We start from the raw sequence: 19,843 nt of genomic DNA on the forward strand, positions 1-19,843 counted from the left end.
CACATCAAAACTAAATGCCCTACTTTTCTAAAGAAAGAGAAAAAGGGATTGACCATTACTTGGTCGGAGTCTGATGATGAAAGTGAAAGAGAAACTGCAAAGTAATGGCCTTCATTGAAAAGTATGAGTCTAATTCTAGTGATGAAGAATTGATGATGATAGAAAACTTGGTATTGAAGCTTTAAAATGAAAAGGAGTTTGTGAATTTGCTAAAGGGGGTTGGGTTGATGAAGATTGTCACTGAGCTTGGGCCCTGCTATACAAAATTGGTCCAAGAATTTATTGTGAACCTCTCTGCTGAAGTGGAAATGAGGAAAGTGGGGAGTATATGAGATTATTTGTTAGAGGTAAATGTATTAAGTTCTCCATAAAAGTTATCAATGCATATCTAGGCAGAAGCAAGTTTGCATCTTCTCATGACATCCTTCTTTGGATCAAATTGTTGTGGAGATTATTGGTGGGAAAGTGAAGAAATGGCCCAAGAAAAGTGGCATTCCCATAGGGAGCCTAACTATAAAATATGTCATGCTTAACATGATTGGTGTAGCAAACTGGGCACCTATAAATCACAAATATAATATTACCCCAACATTGGCCAAATTGATTTTCCAAATAGGAACTAAATCCAAAATAAATTTTGGAAAATTTGTGTTTGAACAGACAATGAGGCATGCTCAATTATTTGCTATAAAGCTTCCAATTACTTTTCCTTGTATGATCTCTGGGATAATCTTGAAATAGGACCCTGAAGTTATGAATCAATGTGATATTGAGAAGAAAAAGGCTATACCCTTAACTTTTGATACGAAATTGTTTGTGGGGACACATGTCCCAGACATTGTGGTGGCTAAGCACTATGGTCATACTACTGATGGAATCTCTTCTCCCATATCCAAATCCTTGAGCAAATATATGTTGTCTGGGATAATGGAAGCATCACAAGCTCTTCAAGAGACTATCACTAATTGTACCTTCAGGAAGAAAAAGTTAGATGAGCTAATCAAAAGGATGATAAAAGAGAAGGATGATGAGGATGCATAAGAGGTTAACAGTGAACAGGAAGAGGAGCGGTCTAGAGATTATGGCAGCTCTAAATCAGAAGGCAACAGTGAGAAAGGGGAATATGGGAGTGAATATGGAAGTGAAGAGGAGGAGGACAGTTCTGAAGAATAAGTTGAATGGTGTTGTCAACCAGGATGTGCCATACATCTGGGTTGACATGTGGTATCTGATGTAGCTGGCAGTTGTTAAAACTAAATCACTTTGTCTTTCTTTTCAGTTGTAATTTTGTCCCTTACATGGGTATTTTTGTTGAGTTATAATGGTGATGTAAAATTAATTTGTGAACCTAGTATCACCAAATTGTTTAATATCAAGGTATGATGCTCAAACATTTTGTCTGCTTGTTTTCTGTGTATGTGCTAACACACTGACCTCTGAGCTGACTGGATGACTAACTTTCTAAGGTAGACTTTTGCCAAAGTGTGGAAAAAGGGGGCAGCAATGGGTATGTAGAGGGTAGTTTGTCTGACTACTCACTACTGATTGAGAAGATCTAAATTACTGATATCTGATGTGTTTGTGCTCATATCATGCTGAAGCATTTGGCTTGGCATCTGACCCTTGTGAGCTGAACTTTTGTGTGTAAATAGTAGCTTATGATCCTTGTCTACTGACTACTAACCTATTGTACATGCATGACTAACTTATCTTGAATGATTACATATCTATTATTTTGGAGCATTGTGAGTATCAAACTCGTGTGTGTGTGTGTGTGTGTGTGTGTGTGTGTGTGTGTGTGTGTGTGCGTGTGTGTGTGTGTGTGCGCGCGCACGCGTGTGGGGGGAGGGAGGGGCCGCGCGCGCGCGCGTGTGTGTGTGTGTGTGTGACTACTTCATAATTTATGAATTATGCTCTGGTTGGTGCTACTTATATCACTGCTATGAATCTTTTATTGTTGTTGTTATTGTCTATGTATGTCTTCGATACCTAGTTATTTTGTGCTTGAAGAGTTGTTTTGTCAAAGGAGGAACTGTTGGTCGTCTCGGGATTGGTTGCATTATGCAAAAATAACATAGAGTTTGCTCAAGATGGTTCTGGTGCAGAAGAGACACATGTTGAACAAGATGTTCCAACATATCGAGTGCAACATCTGATCTCTTGAAAACAGACAGATGGAAATTGCAGTTGGTTCTAATTTCGTCTATCCAAAATTCTCTCCTCAATAGAAGAACTGTAAGTCAAGAAAAATAATTAATTTTAAATGTACTAGTGCAACATGTTGAACCCAACATTTTATCATGTGTTGTACAACATCTGATTTTGAAAGCAATTTCATTTTTATGATTGATTTTCAATCACGCAATTACTAGTAGCCAAGTCTTCATATGAATAAACTAAGTACAATTATAGAGGGTGAAAGAAAAGGTAGAATTGTTTAAATATAAATTATTGAATTTTATAACTTTATTTTTTGAGTTTAATGGATATGCATCTTTATTGTAAACTTTTATGAATTAGATGAAAATCTAAAATTATTATTAATTTATGACTTATTCAAAGTTATTTTCTCTTATCTTTTATCCCCTTCGTTTCTTTTTAAATTTTATTTTTTTATTTTTTCTTTCTATGTAATAATTACTTAGGAGCAATTTTAATTAAAGTACAATTAATACTACATTAGCTTTATAAATGACAATCAAAAAAATAACTGATAAAAAGTTACGGAGGGAGTATTAATTTGTGACCTATTCAAAGTTGTGTTTTAATTTATTCATCAATCTTCGCTTATTAGACAATTGGTTACAAAAAGAAAATACATGTCACTGTTAATATATAAGATTAATAATGTATGTCACGGGATACTTCTATCTTTTGCTGTTGAAATTAAACATTTAAAGAAGCATGGGAATTTCTGTGGTCAAAAAACTATACCTTAATCTAATAAAAATTTACTTACAACTGCCACACAGGCACCAAAATTTTGCTAAGCATTCAAAGCAATAAAACAATTATAACTTAACCTAAAGGGCCCTTAGTTTTCACTATCAACTCTATCAGAGAACAAAGACTCAATTTCTCAAATTTACAGTGAAGAGGGGCGTCTTTTGCAGGGTCCATAGGAACTAGCACACCATCTCTGAAAACAAATTTCAAATCAAGCTTTACCGGTTCATTTGTTGCTGCGTCTTCACTCACAATTGCCTCTTGACTTGCTGCATGAGAAACACATTCAGCCGGCACAGCATCTCTGCCTCGATTTTCAGTATTACAGGTTGTCAGGTTTGCATATTCAACAGATGTTTTGTTATTGGATAAATCAGTGAAAGCTTTTTCTTCTGCCATGTAAGATTTTCTAACTGCTGAAATAAGATCCACGGATAATGTAGAAACAGCATCATGGACATCTTCTATTGTCCAATGGCTTCTGTTTGATCCCCATACGCGAACAAGTATCTTGCGCATTAAATGATAGAGGCTTCTGAGACAATGAGGGCAACATTGGTAAAGGCAAACAACCCCAGATTCATCTGCACCACTGTCCTTACTTGAACAGGTGTTGATATTTATAGTATTCTCATGTTTATCAGATTCAACATTACTTGATTTAGAGCTGCCAATCTCAATATTCTCCTGTTCACATGTGTGAAATCCATTTTCAGAAACGACTGTACGGCGAGTGCATGTTGATTTATTCAAGTCTTTCGGCATTCCAAGTTCTCCACCTGCAGCTTCATGATTTTCAGCAGTTATCAGTTCAGACACTCCAGATAACACCCCATTCTCCTGATTCGTGGATGGATGAAGAGATTGGTTTACAAGACAAGAGTTCGTAACATTCGTATCTGGACAATGATGGTTATGTGGAGATCCTTCATAATGTGCTTTTTGGCCTTCACAATCAGTATGACCTAAATTATCATATATTTCATTCAAGGAAACTCCATTAGGACTTTTCTCCAGTGTCTCCAAATCATCACCGCCAGCAGGAACAACCAAATGGCAATCCTCACCTTCGGCTATGTGGGGGTCTTCACATGCGAGATGACTGTTTAAAGACCCGGCAGCTTCTCGTATGGCCTTTGCTGCAAGCTCTGGGGAAGCCTGGTCTAGACTGAAATGGAAGAAATAACTGTTAAAAAGACAGCCATACAGAAAACATGTATGTAAAGTCCTATTTGGATTAACAGTTTAATTAAGCGCTTAGAGCATGATGAGCATTTATATAAAAGTTATTTCTATAACAAAAGATAAAATACAGTTATACTATCTTTATATAAAGCTATAAGTCATGTCCAAAAGTTATCCTGGAGAACTAATAAATATGTCATAATTTGTTTCCATAAACTCTCAAACAATCTTACGACTTACAGGTGTTTTATGTCAATAAATAAACTCAAATAAGTCAATCCAAACAGACCCTAACGGTAAAATAGATATACCTCAACAATGCATAAGCCCAGTTGTTGACCATATCTTCCAAATAAGCGACTTGGGATGAAATACGCAGATATTGATATCTGTTTCTCCCAGCTCGAATTTTCATGTTAATTGTCTCAGTTAAGATCTCAAGTACTTTCCTTACCTCAAGGGAAACTTCCCTGACTGATTTATAAACACCTCTGTATGCTGATAAACCAACAGCAACCAAGCCTCTAACTAAACCAGCACTTTCTTTGCTTTTAGTGCCACCAGAGCTACTGGAAATTACCACCTTGTCTTGTGAATTGGTAGGACGAATTATACACGAATTGAAAGGCCAGCCCTTCCACGGCCCGCTCACATCAGAACAAGGACCTTCTTTGAGTTTCGAAGTGACCCAACAAAGTTCAGCAAAATGAGGGTATGTGAGAATTTGATGGCCAAATGTGGATATTGCCATTAAAAGATTTGACTTTCCTTTTAGTGATCTACTGTTGTTGGGTTGTGGAACTTTGGCCAAGGATTCAGGAAATTGGACTTCACCCTTCTTCTCATGGCCTGGTTCGTTTTCTTTTCTCTGAGTGACCTTATCTTTACAAACTTCAATTGATTCAAAGGCTCTGTCAAGCTTCTGGACACCAATGTGAGCATGAGATTTCTGATGAATCAATTGAATCCGCTGCTCAATTACATTTCTTAAAAGCTCTATAGCAGATAGATTGATCGCCAAGTCGTGATCAAAATTCTCATCAATCTGGAGAGAGAATTGAGGAACTGTTTGCACTATAGGAGTTGATTGTCTATCCTTTGATCGATAGCTCTTGAAGAATCCTCTTATCTTGTGTGGAAGTTCAGTATAGGGAACTTCTGAAGTAGCCTGTTACAAATGAAAAATATATATAAGGATCTTGTTAGAATTAGTATTAGGAGTTTGTAGTTGTAGCAATTATTTTCAGATTCATGTACATAGTTAGCCATGTATATAACAAACATCATACATAGAGTTAGGAAGTAGCACTAGCCGTATTTATAATCTTCGCCTTAATGTCAATTTTATTATTTATTGCCGAAAGTGTATAAATTGAAGATCTGAGTGCAAATCACTCAAGCACTCAGAAATTCCTATCTCAAACTGTAAAAAAAAATTACATAGCAGTCATCCCGTTATCCGATACCTCATTACTCAATATGAATATATCATTGTATTAATGTATACTCTATATGAGAATTAAGAAATTGCAGAGCCTGTGAAAATATAGAACATTTAATTGAAAATAAAGGCGCAAAAATTATAGGAGCCGATAGTCCAACTTTTTACGTATTACAAGCAAGATAAAGTATTCATACCAGAATCATCAAGGATGTGGATAAACCAATGGACTCCACCTGCTCAATAAATGTCATCCAGGCATATGAAGCCTTTTTGTCGGATTGACATTCGATCATCTCTGCCGGGTGTTTTCCAGTATTGATCCCATTTTCCTTCTCAACAATTTCTCTTGGTGTGAAACAGGATGTGTCCATCTCAGATGATAGTTGATCCATTGAGCAGGAATCGGTCTTTTCAGCAATTTTGACATCCTCCTCCACAGCCCACAAATCAATTCTTGGCATGAATATTACGCAAGATTTCGTGCTAGCACATTTCACTGCCACATAGAAACTAATGAGTATTGGATCTAGAAGTTACTACAATTATAAATCACTTGAGCATCCATTTTTTTGGATAGAGCAACAAAGTTTATTAACTATCACACTTGACATCTTTTAAGGGCTAGAGAAAAAAAGGCACTTTTTGTAAGCCTTAGCCAAAAGTCATAACCTCAACAACAGTAAACAAATGACGGATAGCTTATTAGATCCCAAAGTTTTGTTAATTAGCATACTTAGGTTCTGTTTATTTCTGCATTAAAAGCTACTTCAAAATTAAAGGTAAAATTAAGAACTTAAGAAATGAAGCTAAAGTTGTTTGATAACTATTGTTATTGTTTAGCTTAAGATTTATTATAGAATGATAGAATTTGAGTTAAATGATGAAACAACAACAATCAATCAAGCTTTACCCCACTAAGTGGGGTCGGCTACATTGATCAAATGACGCCATAATGTTTGATAAAATTTGAGTGAAATGATGAAAAATAGATAAAATTGTCAAAGGTCCTACTAGATTTGAAAAACTTTTCTCAACTACTTTAAGATCTTCTTAAAAATACCGTTTGGCCTAGCTTCTTCTTTTAAGGAGAAAATAAGTAGTCAGGCCAAACGGAGTCTTAGTCAACAATTAACTCCAAAAGGATAGTATGTTAATAACCAACAATGCATAGGTAAAACTAGGAAAAAGAAACATACTTAATATTTGTGCAATCCCTTGCACAATATCTCCATGACCTTCTTGTGAAATAGTTGCCATATCAATCTTCTGTACTTCAATATTTCCTATAAAGCAGTACAGAAGGCATGAAGCAAGATGTCTCTGGCCAGATCGGGGATTTCCATAAATCAATATTCGAAAACCTGATTTGTTGGTCATTCCAAATGGCATGTCTGGTAATCTACCATTACACAGGTTAACATGGTTTTTATTGGAGGGTTTATCATCGGCATGATCCATAATATCACAAGAACCAGAAAAACCATGGTCTGCAGATAAAATGCCAGAACAACTAAGGCACTTACTTACCTCGTAAGCAACATTTGTTTCTTGAAGAAAATCATCAAGGTGCAACCACCAATGATCAACAGGGATTTTCTTTTTGTCTAGAGCAGAAATTATTACATTCTTAATCGATGTCATGGCTTTGGATATAGGAAGTGGCAACCACAGACGTTCATCGAGATAAAGAGATACGAGAATAGTGCATAATGGACGCAATAAACAAGGAATAAGTTGGACAGGAAGAGGGGAACATACTACATCATTTGCAGCATTTCCAGCTTCTCTCTGGGAACACGGTAATGGCGAAGACGAAAAAGCCTCTACCCAATCCCTCTCCTCCACGGTAAATGATGGAAGAGGAGTGTTCTTACAACCAGAAGAATTTCTTTTTTCAGCTACAGATAGAACCTTTTGCAAAGGGAAATTCCTCTTCAGCGCATTCATGGCCGCTTGGGTACAAAGAGCCTGAAGATCGGCACCCGCAAAGCCAGAAGTTTTCTTTGCAATCCACCCAAGCAAGGATCCACTAATTGGTTTCGGCCACTTCTGTGTGTGAAGTGAAAGAATGGAAGCTCTGTCTTCAGTTGATGGCAACGGAAAGTAAATTTCCCGATCAAATCTTCCAGGGCGCCTAAGTGCTGGATCCACAGCGTCAGGACGGTTTGTTGCACCTATGACCACAACTGATCCCCTAGATTTTAAACCATCCATAAGAGCAAGCAATGTTGATACGACAGAACTATGTGTCTGGTCTTGCTGTGGAGTTCGGCAGGGTGCCAGTCCATCAATCTCATCAAAGAATATTATAGAAGGTTGACATTTCTCAGCAACCTGAAATAACAGTCTTAGTTGACGCTCAGCATCACCCACATATTTCCCCAAGCAATCTGCACCTTTACGGGCAAAATATGCAATCCGTCTATCTCCACGTGCACATGCACCTATCAATGACCGGACCACTAAGGTTTTCCCTGTTCCAGGATACCCGTGCAAAAGAACACCTCTTGGAGGTGTAAGCCCTAAATTATCGAAGAAATCAGGATATAGCAGAGGAATAATAACAACTTCTTTCATACAATGGATGACATCTTTAAGCCCAGCAACAGATTCCCATCCCTGAAATGAATTTTCACTACCAGCAGAGTCTGAACCACCAATATACATTGGGGCTATTCTTAATAAATCACGATGAAGCCTCTTGTTCTCGCGTTTCAAAAATTCTTCATCCTCCCCACAATTTTCCAACCATCTCTCTTCTGCATCAATATCCTTTCTCGAAGCATCATTTGAACGCTTCCTCGTCTCCCACATCATTTTCCTAGCCCTCAACTTCTTTATCCGGACTAAGTATTTATTACCACAAGGTTGGAAAAGATGCAGATGATCTGTGCAAGCTATAAGAAATTTCCGATGATCAAAGATGCAACCATTTGCTCTTGCACAAGCCTGCAAAAGATATATAGTGTTAGTTCTGGTTGAGATACGTAAAAAAAACATGTTTTCCTAGTTTGTAGAATATTTGAATTTCATTTTGAAAGAAAGAATATGGAGCCAACCAAATGATAAGTTTTGGGACAACGGTCAACACGACAACCAATGGTTGCCCCTCGCCTCCCACAACGTGTGCACTTCAATGCCCTTCCTCGACAAAGTGCAGCCCTCACATTTTTTAAGCATCCCAAGCCAGCAAAATAAACCTGCAAGAGTTTGTCAAAATGAATATTTACTTGGACATAAAAGGTGTGACTAAGCTTCAAATAGGAAGATTATTAGCCCGTGATGAGTCTAAGCAACAAAACTATTACGCTGACAAAGTTTTGATAAAGAATGAGAAGAACATTCCGCTTCACAAGTTGACAATACCTGCTTATCTCTATAGGCAATATTAATTATGCAGCATCCATATTGTATTTAAAAAATTTAAATAACTGAAATGATACACAAATGATTAAATAAAAGAAGTCTTTTAAAGAGTTCAATGATACGCCACGGCATCAAAATTATAAAGCATCTGGTTCACCTGAAGTCTAGTGTTTTATCTATACATCTGTTGGGACTTAGAATAAAGGGAAGTTGTTAGGATTGGAGTTAAGAAGTTAATAGAAATTAGTTAGCAAGTTGATAAGTTTGTTAGGGGGTTGTTAAGATTGTTATTTTGATTTTTCTTAGAAAGTCTTTAAATAACCCTCAAGGGTAGAGGGGGAAGATAGTTTTTGATTAATTAAGTTCAGTACCAAGAGAAATGCTCCGGTGTGAAAGGAGAGTGCGCCTTTGGGGTAGCTTTGTGTGCAAAGTTATAATTTTCATTGTATACTGTTTGTATCTTCTCTTCCAATCTCACTACATCAATAAAAAACTCTTCATTTGTTTGCCAGCTTTATTCATTTGAATCTATTTTTATATACCATTATTTTAGGAACTATTTCTTGCTCATGAAACGAACCTAACAGCATCCTAGACCAAGTTCTTTAAAAGTAAACAGTTGACTTATATTTATGCCATAACTAGGAAGCTTGAGATGTATGTGCTACAGCACACAAGCTACCTTTTTAACAATTACCATTGGCAATACTCTTACTAGTTACTCAAAACAGACACGGAGCATTATCGTATTCAGCACGGTCATTTTCTCAAGTCCTAGACTAACGTTCAACCTCAGATATGCAGAATCTAATGCTAAAAATCAAGAGTCAAGAAATTGTGTTTAATTTACTGATGCAAACCAAGATTGAAAAAACTATTTGATTAAAATCACACCTCTGGACTCCATACAGCACAATTCTGATGCACCCATATTCCAGCAATACCATAACGATCATTAATAGGGCCCAAAAGGCGCCCAAGCCAGCCAGGTCCATCGTCAAAACCATCCCAGGTATCATAAGTAGGCTGCTCTGAAGCTGATGAGCCGCTATAAGCTTCATTCTCACTTTCACCGTTATCCTGAGTTAACCTTTTTGGAGGCTTACCATCGCTCCCTCTTCCACACAAACCACACCGTCTGCCCTCTTTGATACATCGGTACCCAGACTTGTCTTTTGATGGTTGTTTCAACTCATCCTTCCTCCCAATACTCTCATCTTTTGAGATATTTTCCTCAATGTGGACCTCCTTATCAACAGAACCTTCATTATCTACCTGTTTAGTTGAAACTCCAGCAATTTCAACCGCATCACTTGCACCTTTTTCTTCCTTCTCGCTCTCTACTTGATCTCCCTGTTCATCAACAGTTTCTACATGTTCCACAGGAGACGGTCCAACATCACCACTACATTCCTCTGCTTGCAAATTGTCAGTTTCAATTCTCTCCTCATTCCCCATCTCAGAAGCAGCATTCTCATCCCTAAAATCTATTGGATTTTCATCAGCCAATTCGGTCTCCAGAACCGAAGCACTCCCCTCGCCTTGGTTCAATACAACTACAAGCTCCACTTCTTGACGCTCATTTTCCTCAAGCCCTTTTACATACTTTGTCGCATCAAATTTACCTGTTCTCTTCGACCTAGACCTTTTTCGTGTATAACCTTTCAACTCCACTTTCTTATCACCCTCCAATTCCTCCTTCCTATCACCCTCCACAACCTCCAATTCCTCATTATTATCAACCTCTACAACCTCCAACTCCTCGTCCTTATCAACCTCGACAACCTCCAACTCCTCCTCCACCTCAAACAGCTTTCTTTTCCTACGGGGCAATTCTCTCTCCTCCTCCACCTCAAAACTCACATTCTTACCCCTTGACCTCGACCTCAAACTCCATCTCACACCAACAGAACCCCCGCTTTCTCTCCCCGAACTTTTATCACCCTCCACACTCTTCGCCATTACATCTTTCCCCGATTTCTGCCGTTTCTTCTTGGGCGAAGGAGAGGCATCAAGCATGACCGGAACACGCCTAACCCTGGAGCTTCTGCGAACCCCTGAATCAGGATTCAAATTATCACCCTCATTCAACTCACCATGGTTTCGATTATACTCTTCCTCACATATTGCATCCAACTTCTTATGTTTCTTCCTAACCCTCGAACCCGAATCACTGTTGCCCCTAACCGATGAGGATGGTAATGATCTCATGACAACAATGCAAAACAAAATATAAATAAAACTTCACCAAGCAGTAAGATAAATGAAACTGAAAAAATGGAAAATAAAAACTGTTTCCCCTCTGTAGAAAACTAGAAAATGGGTATTCGATGATTGTTTTCTTCAACCAATTGGGTTTTCGGATTCACTCTAATTGAGAAGGAAAATAACATGGCGGCTTCAGTTGAAGGTGAGTTTGATGGTAAAATGTAGAAATTATCTGGGGAAATGAAACCCTAGAAATCGAATGAGAAAATAACATTATCGTGATTTTGTGTTGGATTGAATGGAAGTTATGCGTTTTCGTTTTGTTGGGTGAATATTGGGTTTCTGGGTTTTGCGGTTTTATGAAGCTTTTTTTAGAGTTTTCTTTGGTGAAGTTTTTTTTCAGTGTTGTGGTTACACAGAATCGAAAATTGAAGAGGGTTTTGGGGGTAGGTAATATATACGCTCATGAACAAGCGCAAGTGGGTAGCGTGATTTCACGCGATGGTTTTTCGAGATTTTATATTTTTTCATGTTCCCTCCTAAAGATATTAGGTACGAGTCATTCGAGATGTATTAATTTTTACTTCATTTTTTTTATAAAAAAAATTATTTTTTTTAATTGTCACTTGTATTTTTGTCAAAATTATTCTAAATAATTATTATAGAAAGAGATGCTACAAATTTTACACCTTTTCGATTGACCTATGGGCATGATGTGGTGTTATTAGTCAAAATTTATCTCCAATCAACTAGAATTCAAAGACAAAATATGATCCCATATGAATCCTACTGGAATATGATGTTGGACGAACTAGTCGATTTGGATGAGGAAAGGTTAAATGCCTTAGAGTTATTAAAGAGGGTAGAGAAAGCATATAATAAAAAGTTCAAAGTCAAATCATTTTCGAATGGAGGCTTAGTGTGGAAAGTAATTCTAGCTATGGATCGAAAGGATGAGACTTTGGGTAAAATGGCCCCCAAAATGGGAAGGTCCATTCCAAATTGTTCAAGTTTTTTTCTAATGGTGCATACGAGATCGAAGGGTTAACTGAGGATCAAAGAATCCTAAGAGTAAACGGGAAGTATTTGAAAAAATATAAGTGTGCACTTCAGGAGATTAAAATATTAACAGAATAGTTCTCATGCAAAATCGAAGCCAAAACGGTAACTTTATAGAAATGGCCAAAATGGCTAAAGTCGTTACATTACAAATGCCAGGGTCGAAATAAAGATTTAAACAGTTACATCATGAGTAAGAAAAATAAACTAAAAAGGAATAGCAACTTTCATGCATTCACACTTCGTCTTCAAGAGTAATAGGCGATGGTCGATCACAGACTAGTTGGAGTTAAGGATATCAATTTATTTTCCTAAAGCTTAGGCTCGTTCGACATGATCCACCCCTACCTGGATTTCGTTGTCAAATTCTTCGCGGTCAAGCTTTTGAATCTCCTATTGACGCTCTTTAGCCTTCCTAATTTTAGTGTGCAACTCTTCGATTTGCAGTTCCTAGACATTAATATTGCTAGCACAGGTCTCAAATTCTTCTTGGCTTTGTTCAAAGTCTTTTTTCCAATTCTGAAACTTTGTTGGTGGACTTGGTTACAGCATCCCATTCAACCGTTTGGGTATCCGTTTAATCCTGAATCTTGTTCAAAACTTCCCTTTTGCAGTTGAAGTCTGCGGTGACTTGATCAATGAGTAGCCCAAGCTCCATAACGATATATGCAATTTTAGAGGAGTGGTTAGGATGTCAACTAGTTTAAAGAGATCCTTGATCCTTAAAGCAGACAGAGGGATTATCTTCTAGGACTTAGAGCAAGTTAATATCAAATGCTTTCTCTTTGATCTTTTTGAGCAATTTGTCGGCAGGCTTATTTGTAGTCTGACCACCAGAAATGGTCGAGGAACTTGAGCATTTGTCAGTTGAGCTACCTCGTATGCTCCTGGTCGCCTTCAGGTATTCTGTTGGCTTATTCTTTTTTAAGACCTCCAATTCTTCCAGGGAGAAAGCATTAGTTGTACCAGTTGAAGGGACTTTGAAATCTTTGGCAGTGCCAAGGGTTTGGTTGTTTGTGGGCGTGTCACCTAGGTTCGCATCATCATCTTCATCTTCTTCCTGAGGGTTTGGTTGTTTGTGGGCGTATTCCTTTGAATCTTCTATTTTTGATGTCGTCAACCTCTTCATTGATTATGTTATAGGTTGGAAATGATGTTTCGAAGGTAGCATTATGCCATATTTGAAGCAACCAATATGGACCAGCAAGTAGTAGATTTGATCCTAATCAAATCTTCTTGAGAATTTCGACGCCTTCTCCTAAAGACTTGTAGAGATAACCTAGAACCATATGGATGATACAAAGTTTGTGTCCAGCGTGTAATTGGTTCGCCATGGTTAAGAATTTATTTGCCACTTGCAGAGATTTTGAGCAGAATATGCATTGAGATAGCCAGAGTGCAAGGAAGGCAATATGGTCTTTGTCAGAGACCTCTTTAGTATCCTTGTTGTGGTGATCTGAGATATAGTAGGTAAAGGTAGCTCGATTACCATCAAATCCAATGATGTTCTCAGTCATGTAGTTGGGATCAAAAGTGTCTCTAGTTGGTCAAAAACCAATGATAGCAGCAATTAAAAAAGGGTTGGAGTCAACATTCCACAAGGGAAATGAAAGTTGTTATGAGTATTATCCTATAAGTATAGGGAAGTTATCAACATGGTTTGGCAATAGCCAGGGCCAGCCTTCGACAATTGGATCATGTCGAAGATTTCCATTTCCTTCCAAGTTTGAGCTTTCTGGCTTTCTATTTTTATAATCCAAGACAAGTAATTTTCAGGATCTTTCGACAAGGGTCAAGAACGAAACACTCTAAGAGCATTGCTCATGTAATCTAGGTTGATAGGTTTTTCTATGGGCTCAGTCGAGGACTTTGCTTGGGTATCGACTACAGCATTTGGTTCAGCGTTCACAGTCTCATCACTAGTTTTCGATTTCTTCCTACTAGCTATTGGTTTAGTTCGGCGATAAGTTGGAAAGTACTCTTTGAGTCTTTTAGGGTCAGCATTAATATTTGGTAAAGGGCATGAGATTGCATGAGTTTTACCAGAGATTGAGATAGGAATTAATACCTGTGACTGATAAATGTGTCGTTTCTCTTCCTCGAGAGGGGGCTCTAGAATTTATTGTTGGTTTCCCACAACTTCGGGACCTAGGATCTTGTTAACATGAGGAATGAATGTTTGTTTCTTGGAATCTTTGGAGTTCTTGGTTTTTGACGCCATTGATGATAGAAAATATGGAGGAAAACTGTTTTGTTTGGAGTTTTGTTGAGAGAAAGGGAAGAGTTTTTCTTGTGATAATGGAGAAAAGTTCAAAAGAATGAAAGAAAGAAGGTGAAGTGAGGTACTTATAGTGGGATAAAAAAAAGTTTCATTTCAAAACATTGACAATTGTTGAAGTTCGTGTGACGTGTGTTGATCGGAGAAAGAATGATTGGGCGGTAGCAGTTGGCATGGCCCACGATCTCCTAGGAAATAGGAGTGTGATGATTAATTAAGATTTTCACACGTCTCGATGAGACATTTGAAGAAAGATGGTCATGATGACTGTGACGTCATAGTAGTAAAGACATTGTTGTGTCAGAACATTTCAAAAAATGCCTTTTTCTCCATATAGTTGAAAATGACATTTTGGGGGGGCAATTTGTTAGCTGAAATTTCGACGTTGGAAAAGAATATATTGTTTTTGATGAAGAGTTAATAAGGAATAGTCGAAGAAGACTTTTGTTAAAGAAAGTTTGGTTTGGGACTTAGAAATATTCTTGGATTCAGATTCACTTTTCGATGAAAGGTGTTTGTTTGGAGTTACGTTCGACGAGCGTGATTCAAATTAAGGCTCATAACCATTTTTGGCCTTATCCGTTTCTTGAGAAGATACGTCGAAAGTAGTAAGTATCAAAGTCCATGAAAGCGATAACGTGTCATCTTTTGGAGAAAAGACCGTTCGTTACCGTTATTTTCGATTCATTATAAATAGGGATCTTAATGATTAGGATTGGGTTGTTCCATTTTATACAAAAACTCCCATGTTACTCAAAGTGTTTGTGTTATTGAGAAACGAGTTCTTGAGTGCAATGTACGTGTGATCACCATTTTTATACTTTTGTATCAAATCATTTATAATTTTGTTATTTACTTTCTTTGTAAATTTACTTTGAAGTTACTTACATTATCATTTACATTTATACGTTTATTTACAAACGTCAACATTCTTTTTAATGAAAAGAGCATTGTCAAAATATTCATAAGTGATAAAACTTGAAGAGAATTAAAGCACATGCCCTAGGATCAATCTAGTCGATCATGCGAGTAACCAAAAAATATAGAATTTGGAAGACTGGTGCTTGTTTACCAATTTCGACAGTAAACACATAGCCACGTCACTCTTTGTCTTGCTTGAAGATCTTTCACTCGTTCTTTGTTCATGAGATTCAAGCATTCCTTAAAGATCTTCTTTTGTCATGCTTGACAAATCCTTCAATTCTTTTATGGATACTATCACGTGATCAAACTTTGAAAGTAATTACCTCAATATCATTACAATTGTTGACCTTGGTGTCAACACTTCTCCATACATCTTGATTTGATTCATCGGTCTTGTTAATCCGATGAGGGAATCAGTAATGCTTTTGTTTTCTTCCATCTCAAGCAATTTATACATTCTTTTATGAGTTTGTAACGTCACTTTTTTCACCTTCTGAACACCTCCAAGAGACTTTTCCAGAATGTCCCATGCTTCCTTTGATGAGTCTACATCCCCTACCTTCTAAAAATGTATGGATTAACACATTGATGGACTATAATGAGGGCTTTATATTATTTCTTCTTCAAACCTTTATGTGCAACTCTTTGCTCATCGGTGGCATTGTCCCTAATTGGTATTACGACATTCTTCACAAGATCCCAAATGTCTTGATAATAGAAAATGACCTTCATATGCTTGCACCAATTTTCATAATTCTTACCATTCAACATAGAAATCTTTACTGGAAATTCACATTTGGATGATTCATCTTGATTCAATGTGTCTCGAGAATCATAGTAAGTGTTCTAGATACCAAATATTAGAATTAAACCTCAATCTTAGAGACTATCCGAATCAATCTTGAGGAACAAGAATCAATCTTTTTTATTGATCACCCTTCTTGTTCTTCACCATTTTCTTGAGTGAAACAATCACACCTTGATTGCAAGATGATTCTATTTTGCACTTAGATATGAAAAGAAAAGATAAATTCAGGTTTTAGATAATACAAAATTTTGGATAAAGAAAAATGATGAATTAGTTTTACCTACATAGAGTTTCATTCTATTTATAATGATATTACTTGCACTTAAGTAATCTCAAAATGACCAACTTAACTATTACACACACAAAAATTAAGTTAAACTCCGTCGAATTCTAGCTAATTCGACTATGTTGAATATATGCATTCTTAGACTATGTTGAAGTATACTTGTTTGCCAACTTCATATAGACTTTAACATTGTCGAATACAATCTTACTTAACACAAAGAATTACATAATTAACAGTACCTGATATAAAAACCAATCATAATAATTTCTCAAGTGAGGAGAAATTAAAACAATTATCCAAAGAGAATTCAATAATGGTCATTTGACAACTCAAGTAATTTATCAAACAAAGAGAAATTCAAATAGTTTTGCAAAGAGAATTCCAGAGTTAAAACTTATAATTTCTCAATGAGGAGAAATTAAAGTAATTCTCTAAAGATAATTCAAGAAAATGCTCGAAAAATTCAATGAGTAGAAAGAAATGGGAGAAGTTGGCGCTTCGAGAATTCCAAAGATACAAAGTTATGAGAGTGAGAAAGGAAAAACTTGATAGAAGTTTTTGGTGTATTTTAGAATAAAACATGTGAATTTATTATATAGCGAAGTAATTTAGTCAATGTATCTGATCTAAGTAATGTGGTACTAAGAAATTGATTCAACTAACACATAAACACACTTATACTTTCTAACAATGTGGGACTTAAGAAATGTTTTCAAATCCATATCCCCATTAGAACATTAACATGTTCTAACAATCCTCCACTTGAATTTAAAATAATTTTTTAGAAGCAATGTCGAACGTTTCTAAGATTGTGCATAAATAAAGGTGTTTATGATTTGGATCTTTGCATAGTAAGTAGTATTATGATTCAACAAGAGTGACATGTTTGTCTTGAACTCTGTCTCATATGTAAAGCCAACACACAACCTTTTCTTAAGGTATATTTTAAAAGCTTATGCTTTAATGGCCCTACACGTGTATCCCGGTTTAGTGAAGACTTTGGTAATTTTGCCTCGAAACTCCATAAAAACTTGCCTAAGTTCCAAAATCACATAAGTTAGTTTATCAAGAGTACTCTTGTAGCTAGTTACTCCCTCATACAAAGTATAAATCTCATTAAGAGTTTCTATCATCTCACCCTAATTTTTATTCAAGATTTATGATTCTTTTATTTATACTAGCATGATCACCTCATATCCCTCATAATTTTATTGAACCTATTTTTTGGGATCTACATTATATTAGGTTGGGTTACCATCATGAGTGAATCATTTTAGGCATTAGTCTATCTTATTGGATGAATTGTGCACTTTATATCTAGTTAATCATTTTGTTAAATGATATGCTAAATTTTCATCAGTGTGTACATGCCCCACTTTTACAACTCCTTTAGATATACAGTCTCTAACAATGTTATGTTTCCTCCTTATTTGACGTCACTTACCATTATACTAACGATTCTTGATTTTTACAAAAGTCACAGTACTATTGCAGTGGATCAACACAATTGGCATATGGTTTTTCCACAAAGGAATATTAACTAGCAAGCATCTTAATAACCTTGATTCTTCATTAGAATTTTCTAATGCTATCATTTCAGAATCCATCATGGTATGAGCTTAGATAGTCTATTTCTTTGATTTCCAAGAAACAACTCCTCTAACTATATTGGATATTAGCCACTAGTTATTTTGGAATCATCTGATATAGTGTTCCAATTTACATCATTGTATCCTTTAAGTACATCATAAAATATCTAATAATATAGACCCAGATTCATGGTCCTTTTAAGGTATCACATGACTCTCTCGATGGCTTTCCAATGCTCATTGCTCGGTCTACTTGTAAACATGTATAACAATCATACGACATATGCAATGTCGGGTCTAATATAATTAATGGCTTCTCTATAACTTCCAACGATGCTCTCATAATAAATTTGTCTAACATTATTAACAGTGTTCTTAAATATTTAAACACTAGGATCACGTGCAAGCAGGTTTATAATCAAAATGAATATATTTTGTTAAGATCTTCTCCATATAGTGAGATGATCCAAAGATATTCTCTTTTAAGATCTAGTGATATTGGTTACAAGAATCACTATGGCTACTTAGAAGTCTTTCATATCAAAGTTGTTACACAATAATGGTTTCAAATCATTAACGACATGAAAGTTTTTATCCAAATATGAGTAAGTCGTCTACATAGCAAGTATGATATTACAAATGCCATTTTCAAATTTTGAATAACCCAGTTTGTCACTTTCATTCACTTTTTACTCATTTGACATCATTAAGTTATCAAAATTTATATGCCCTTACTTTGGATCTTGTTTTAGACCATACATACCTATCTAACTTGCAAACCTTGTTTCTTGCCCATGAATCACAAACTCTTTCAGTTGACCCATATAGATTTCTTCTTCTAAGTCACTATTTAAAAAAAGTTGTTTAAACATCTATTTGGTGTACTATTAAGTTATAAATAGCAACAATTTAAATCAGTATCCTCATGGATGTAATTCTAGCGACTATAGAAAAAGTATCGAAGAAATATATATTTTCTCTTTGCCTAAAACCTTTGGCTACAAGGAAAGCCTTGTGCTTATCAATAGTTTCACCAAGTTTTAGTTTCTTTTCCAAAACTCATTTACAACTTATTGGTTTACAACCAGGAGGCAAGTGTACTAAGTGTCAGGTCCTGTTAGATTACAGAGAATCTATCTCATTGTTAATAGCTTATTGCCACAAATTTACATCCATACATGACAAGGCTTATTCAATATTTATTGCATTTTCTTCTACTGTATAGGTCGGATAATCGGGCCCATAGTATTTAGCAACTCTTACTCTTTTACTTTGTCGAAGTTGTGTTTCTACTTCGATATTGCTTTCAGTGCTTCGTATCACAAGAATGTGATTCGATTCAGTGCCCCCACTATTTCTTAATTTGAAAGGAAATTTGTCTTCATTTAATTCAACATCATTTGATTATATGATCACTTTGTCATTTAGGTCATAACACTTATATGCATCATTGTTTGTTGCATACCCAATGAATACACATTTATATTCTCTAATAGCGATTTTAACTCGCTTCAGATCTGAAATTCTAACATAAGCCAGACAACTCTAAGTTCTAAAGTAAGACAAGTTTGGTTGTCTTTTGTTCAACACATCATGAGAAGATATATTATTTTTATACTTGGGAACTTTATTCACGACATAGCAAATAATCAACAAAATTCCCCCTCACCAGTGAGATACAATAGCAAATTCATCATAATAGCTGTCATACCCCGATTTTGGTCCTGAATTTTTGATGTTTGATTGACAC

The 19,843-nt window shown here is 36.1% G+C and overlaps 1 protein-coding gene across 2 annotated transcripts; it reads right to left on the reverse strand.

Moving 5' to 3' along the window:
* Positions 1-2,911: 2,911 nt before the first annotated feature.
* On the reverse strand, positions 2,912-11,612 carry LOC127086286 (uncharacterized). Of its 2 annotated transcripts, XM_051027022.1 has the most exons (7): positions 9,836-11,612; positions 8,635-8,775; positions 6,772-8,524; positions 5,770-6,071; positions 4,443-5,299; positions 4,014-4,114; positions 2,912-3,911 (listed from the first exon to the last, which is right to left on the reverse strand). In XM_051027022.1, the coding sequence occupies exons 1-7, from the start codon at positions 11,150-11,152 to the stop codon at positions 3,019-3,021; spliced, it is 5,364 nt and encodes a 1,787-aa protein (XP_050882979.1). In that variant the 5' UTR covers positions 11,153-11,612; the 3' UTR covers positions 2,912-3,018. The 2 variants fall into 2 exon arrangements, with proteins under 2 accessions (XP_050882979.1, XP_050882978.1); XM_051027021.1 differs by having other exon boundaries at positions 2,912-4,114; positions 9,836-11,611.
* Between the last annotated feature and the right edge of the window lie 8,231 nt (positions 11,613-19,843).

This window comes from Lathyrus oleraceus, chromosome 5, assembly GCF_024323335.1.
Source record: "Lathyrus oleraceus cultivar Zhongwan6 chromosome 5, CAAS_Psat_ZW6_1.0, whole genome shotgun sequence".
NCBI lineage: Eukaryota > Viridiplantae > Streptophyta > Magnoliopsida > Fabales > Fabaceae > Lathyrus > Lathyrus oleraceus.

What these genes read in the sequence shown, in the direction of transcription:
- LOC127086286 (XM_051027021.1), bottom strand. Translation starts at nt 11,152, where the DNA reads ATGAGATCATTACCATCCTCATCGGTTAGGGGCAACAGTGATTCGGGT. An exon ending in CCACATCCTTGATGATTCTG is followed by an intron (nt 5,300 to 5,769) that starts GTATGAATACTT and finishes CATTTGTAACAG; the next exon opens with GCTACTTCAGAAGTTCCCTA. An exon ending in TGGGCTTATGCATTGTTGAG is followed by an intron (nt 4,115 to 4,442) that starts GTATATCTATTT and finishes CTTCCATTTCAG; the next exon opens with TCTAGACCAGGCTTCCCCAG.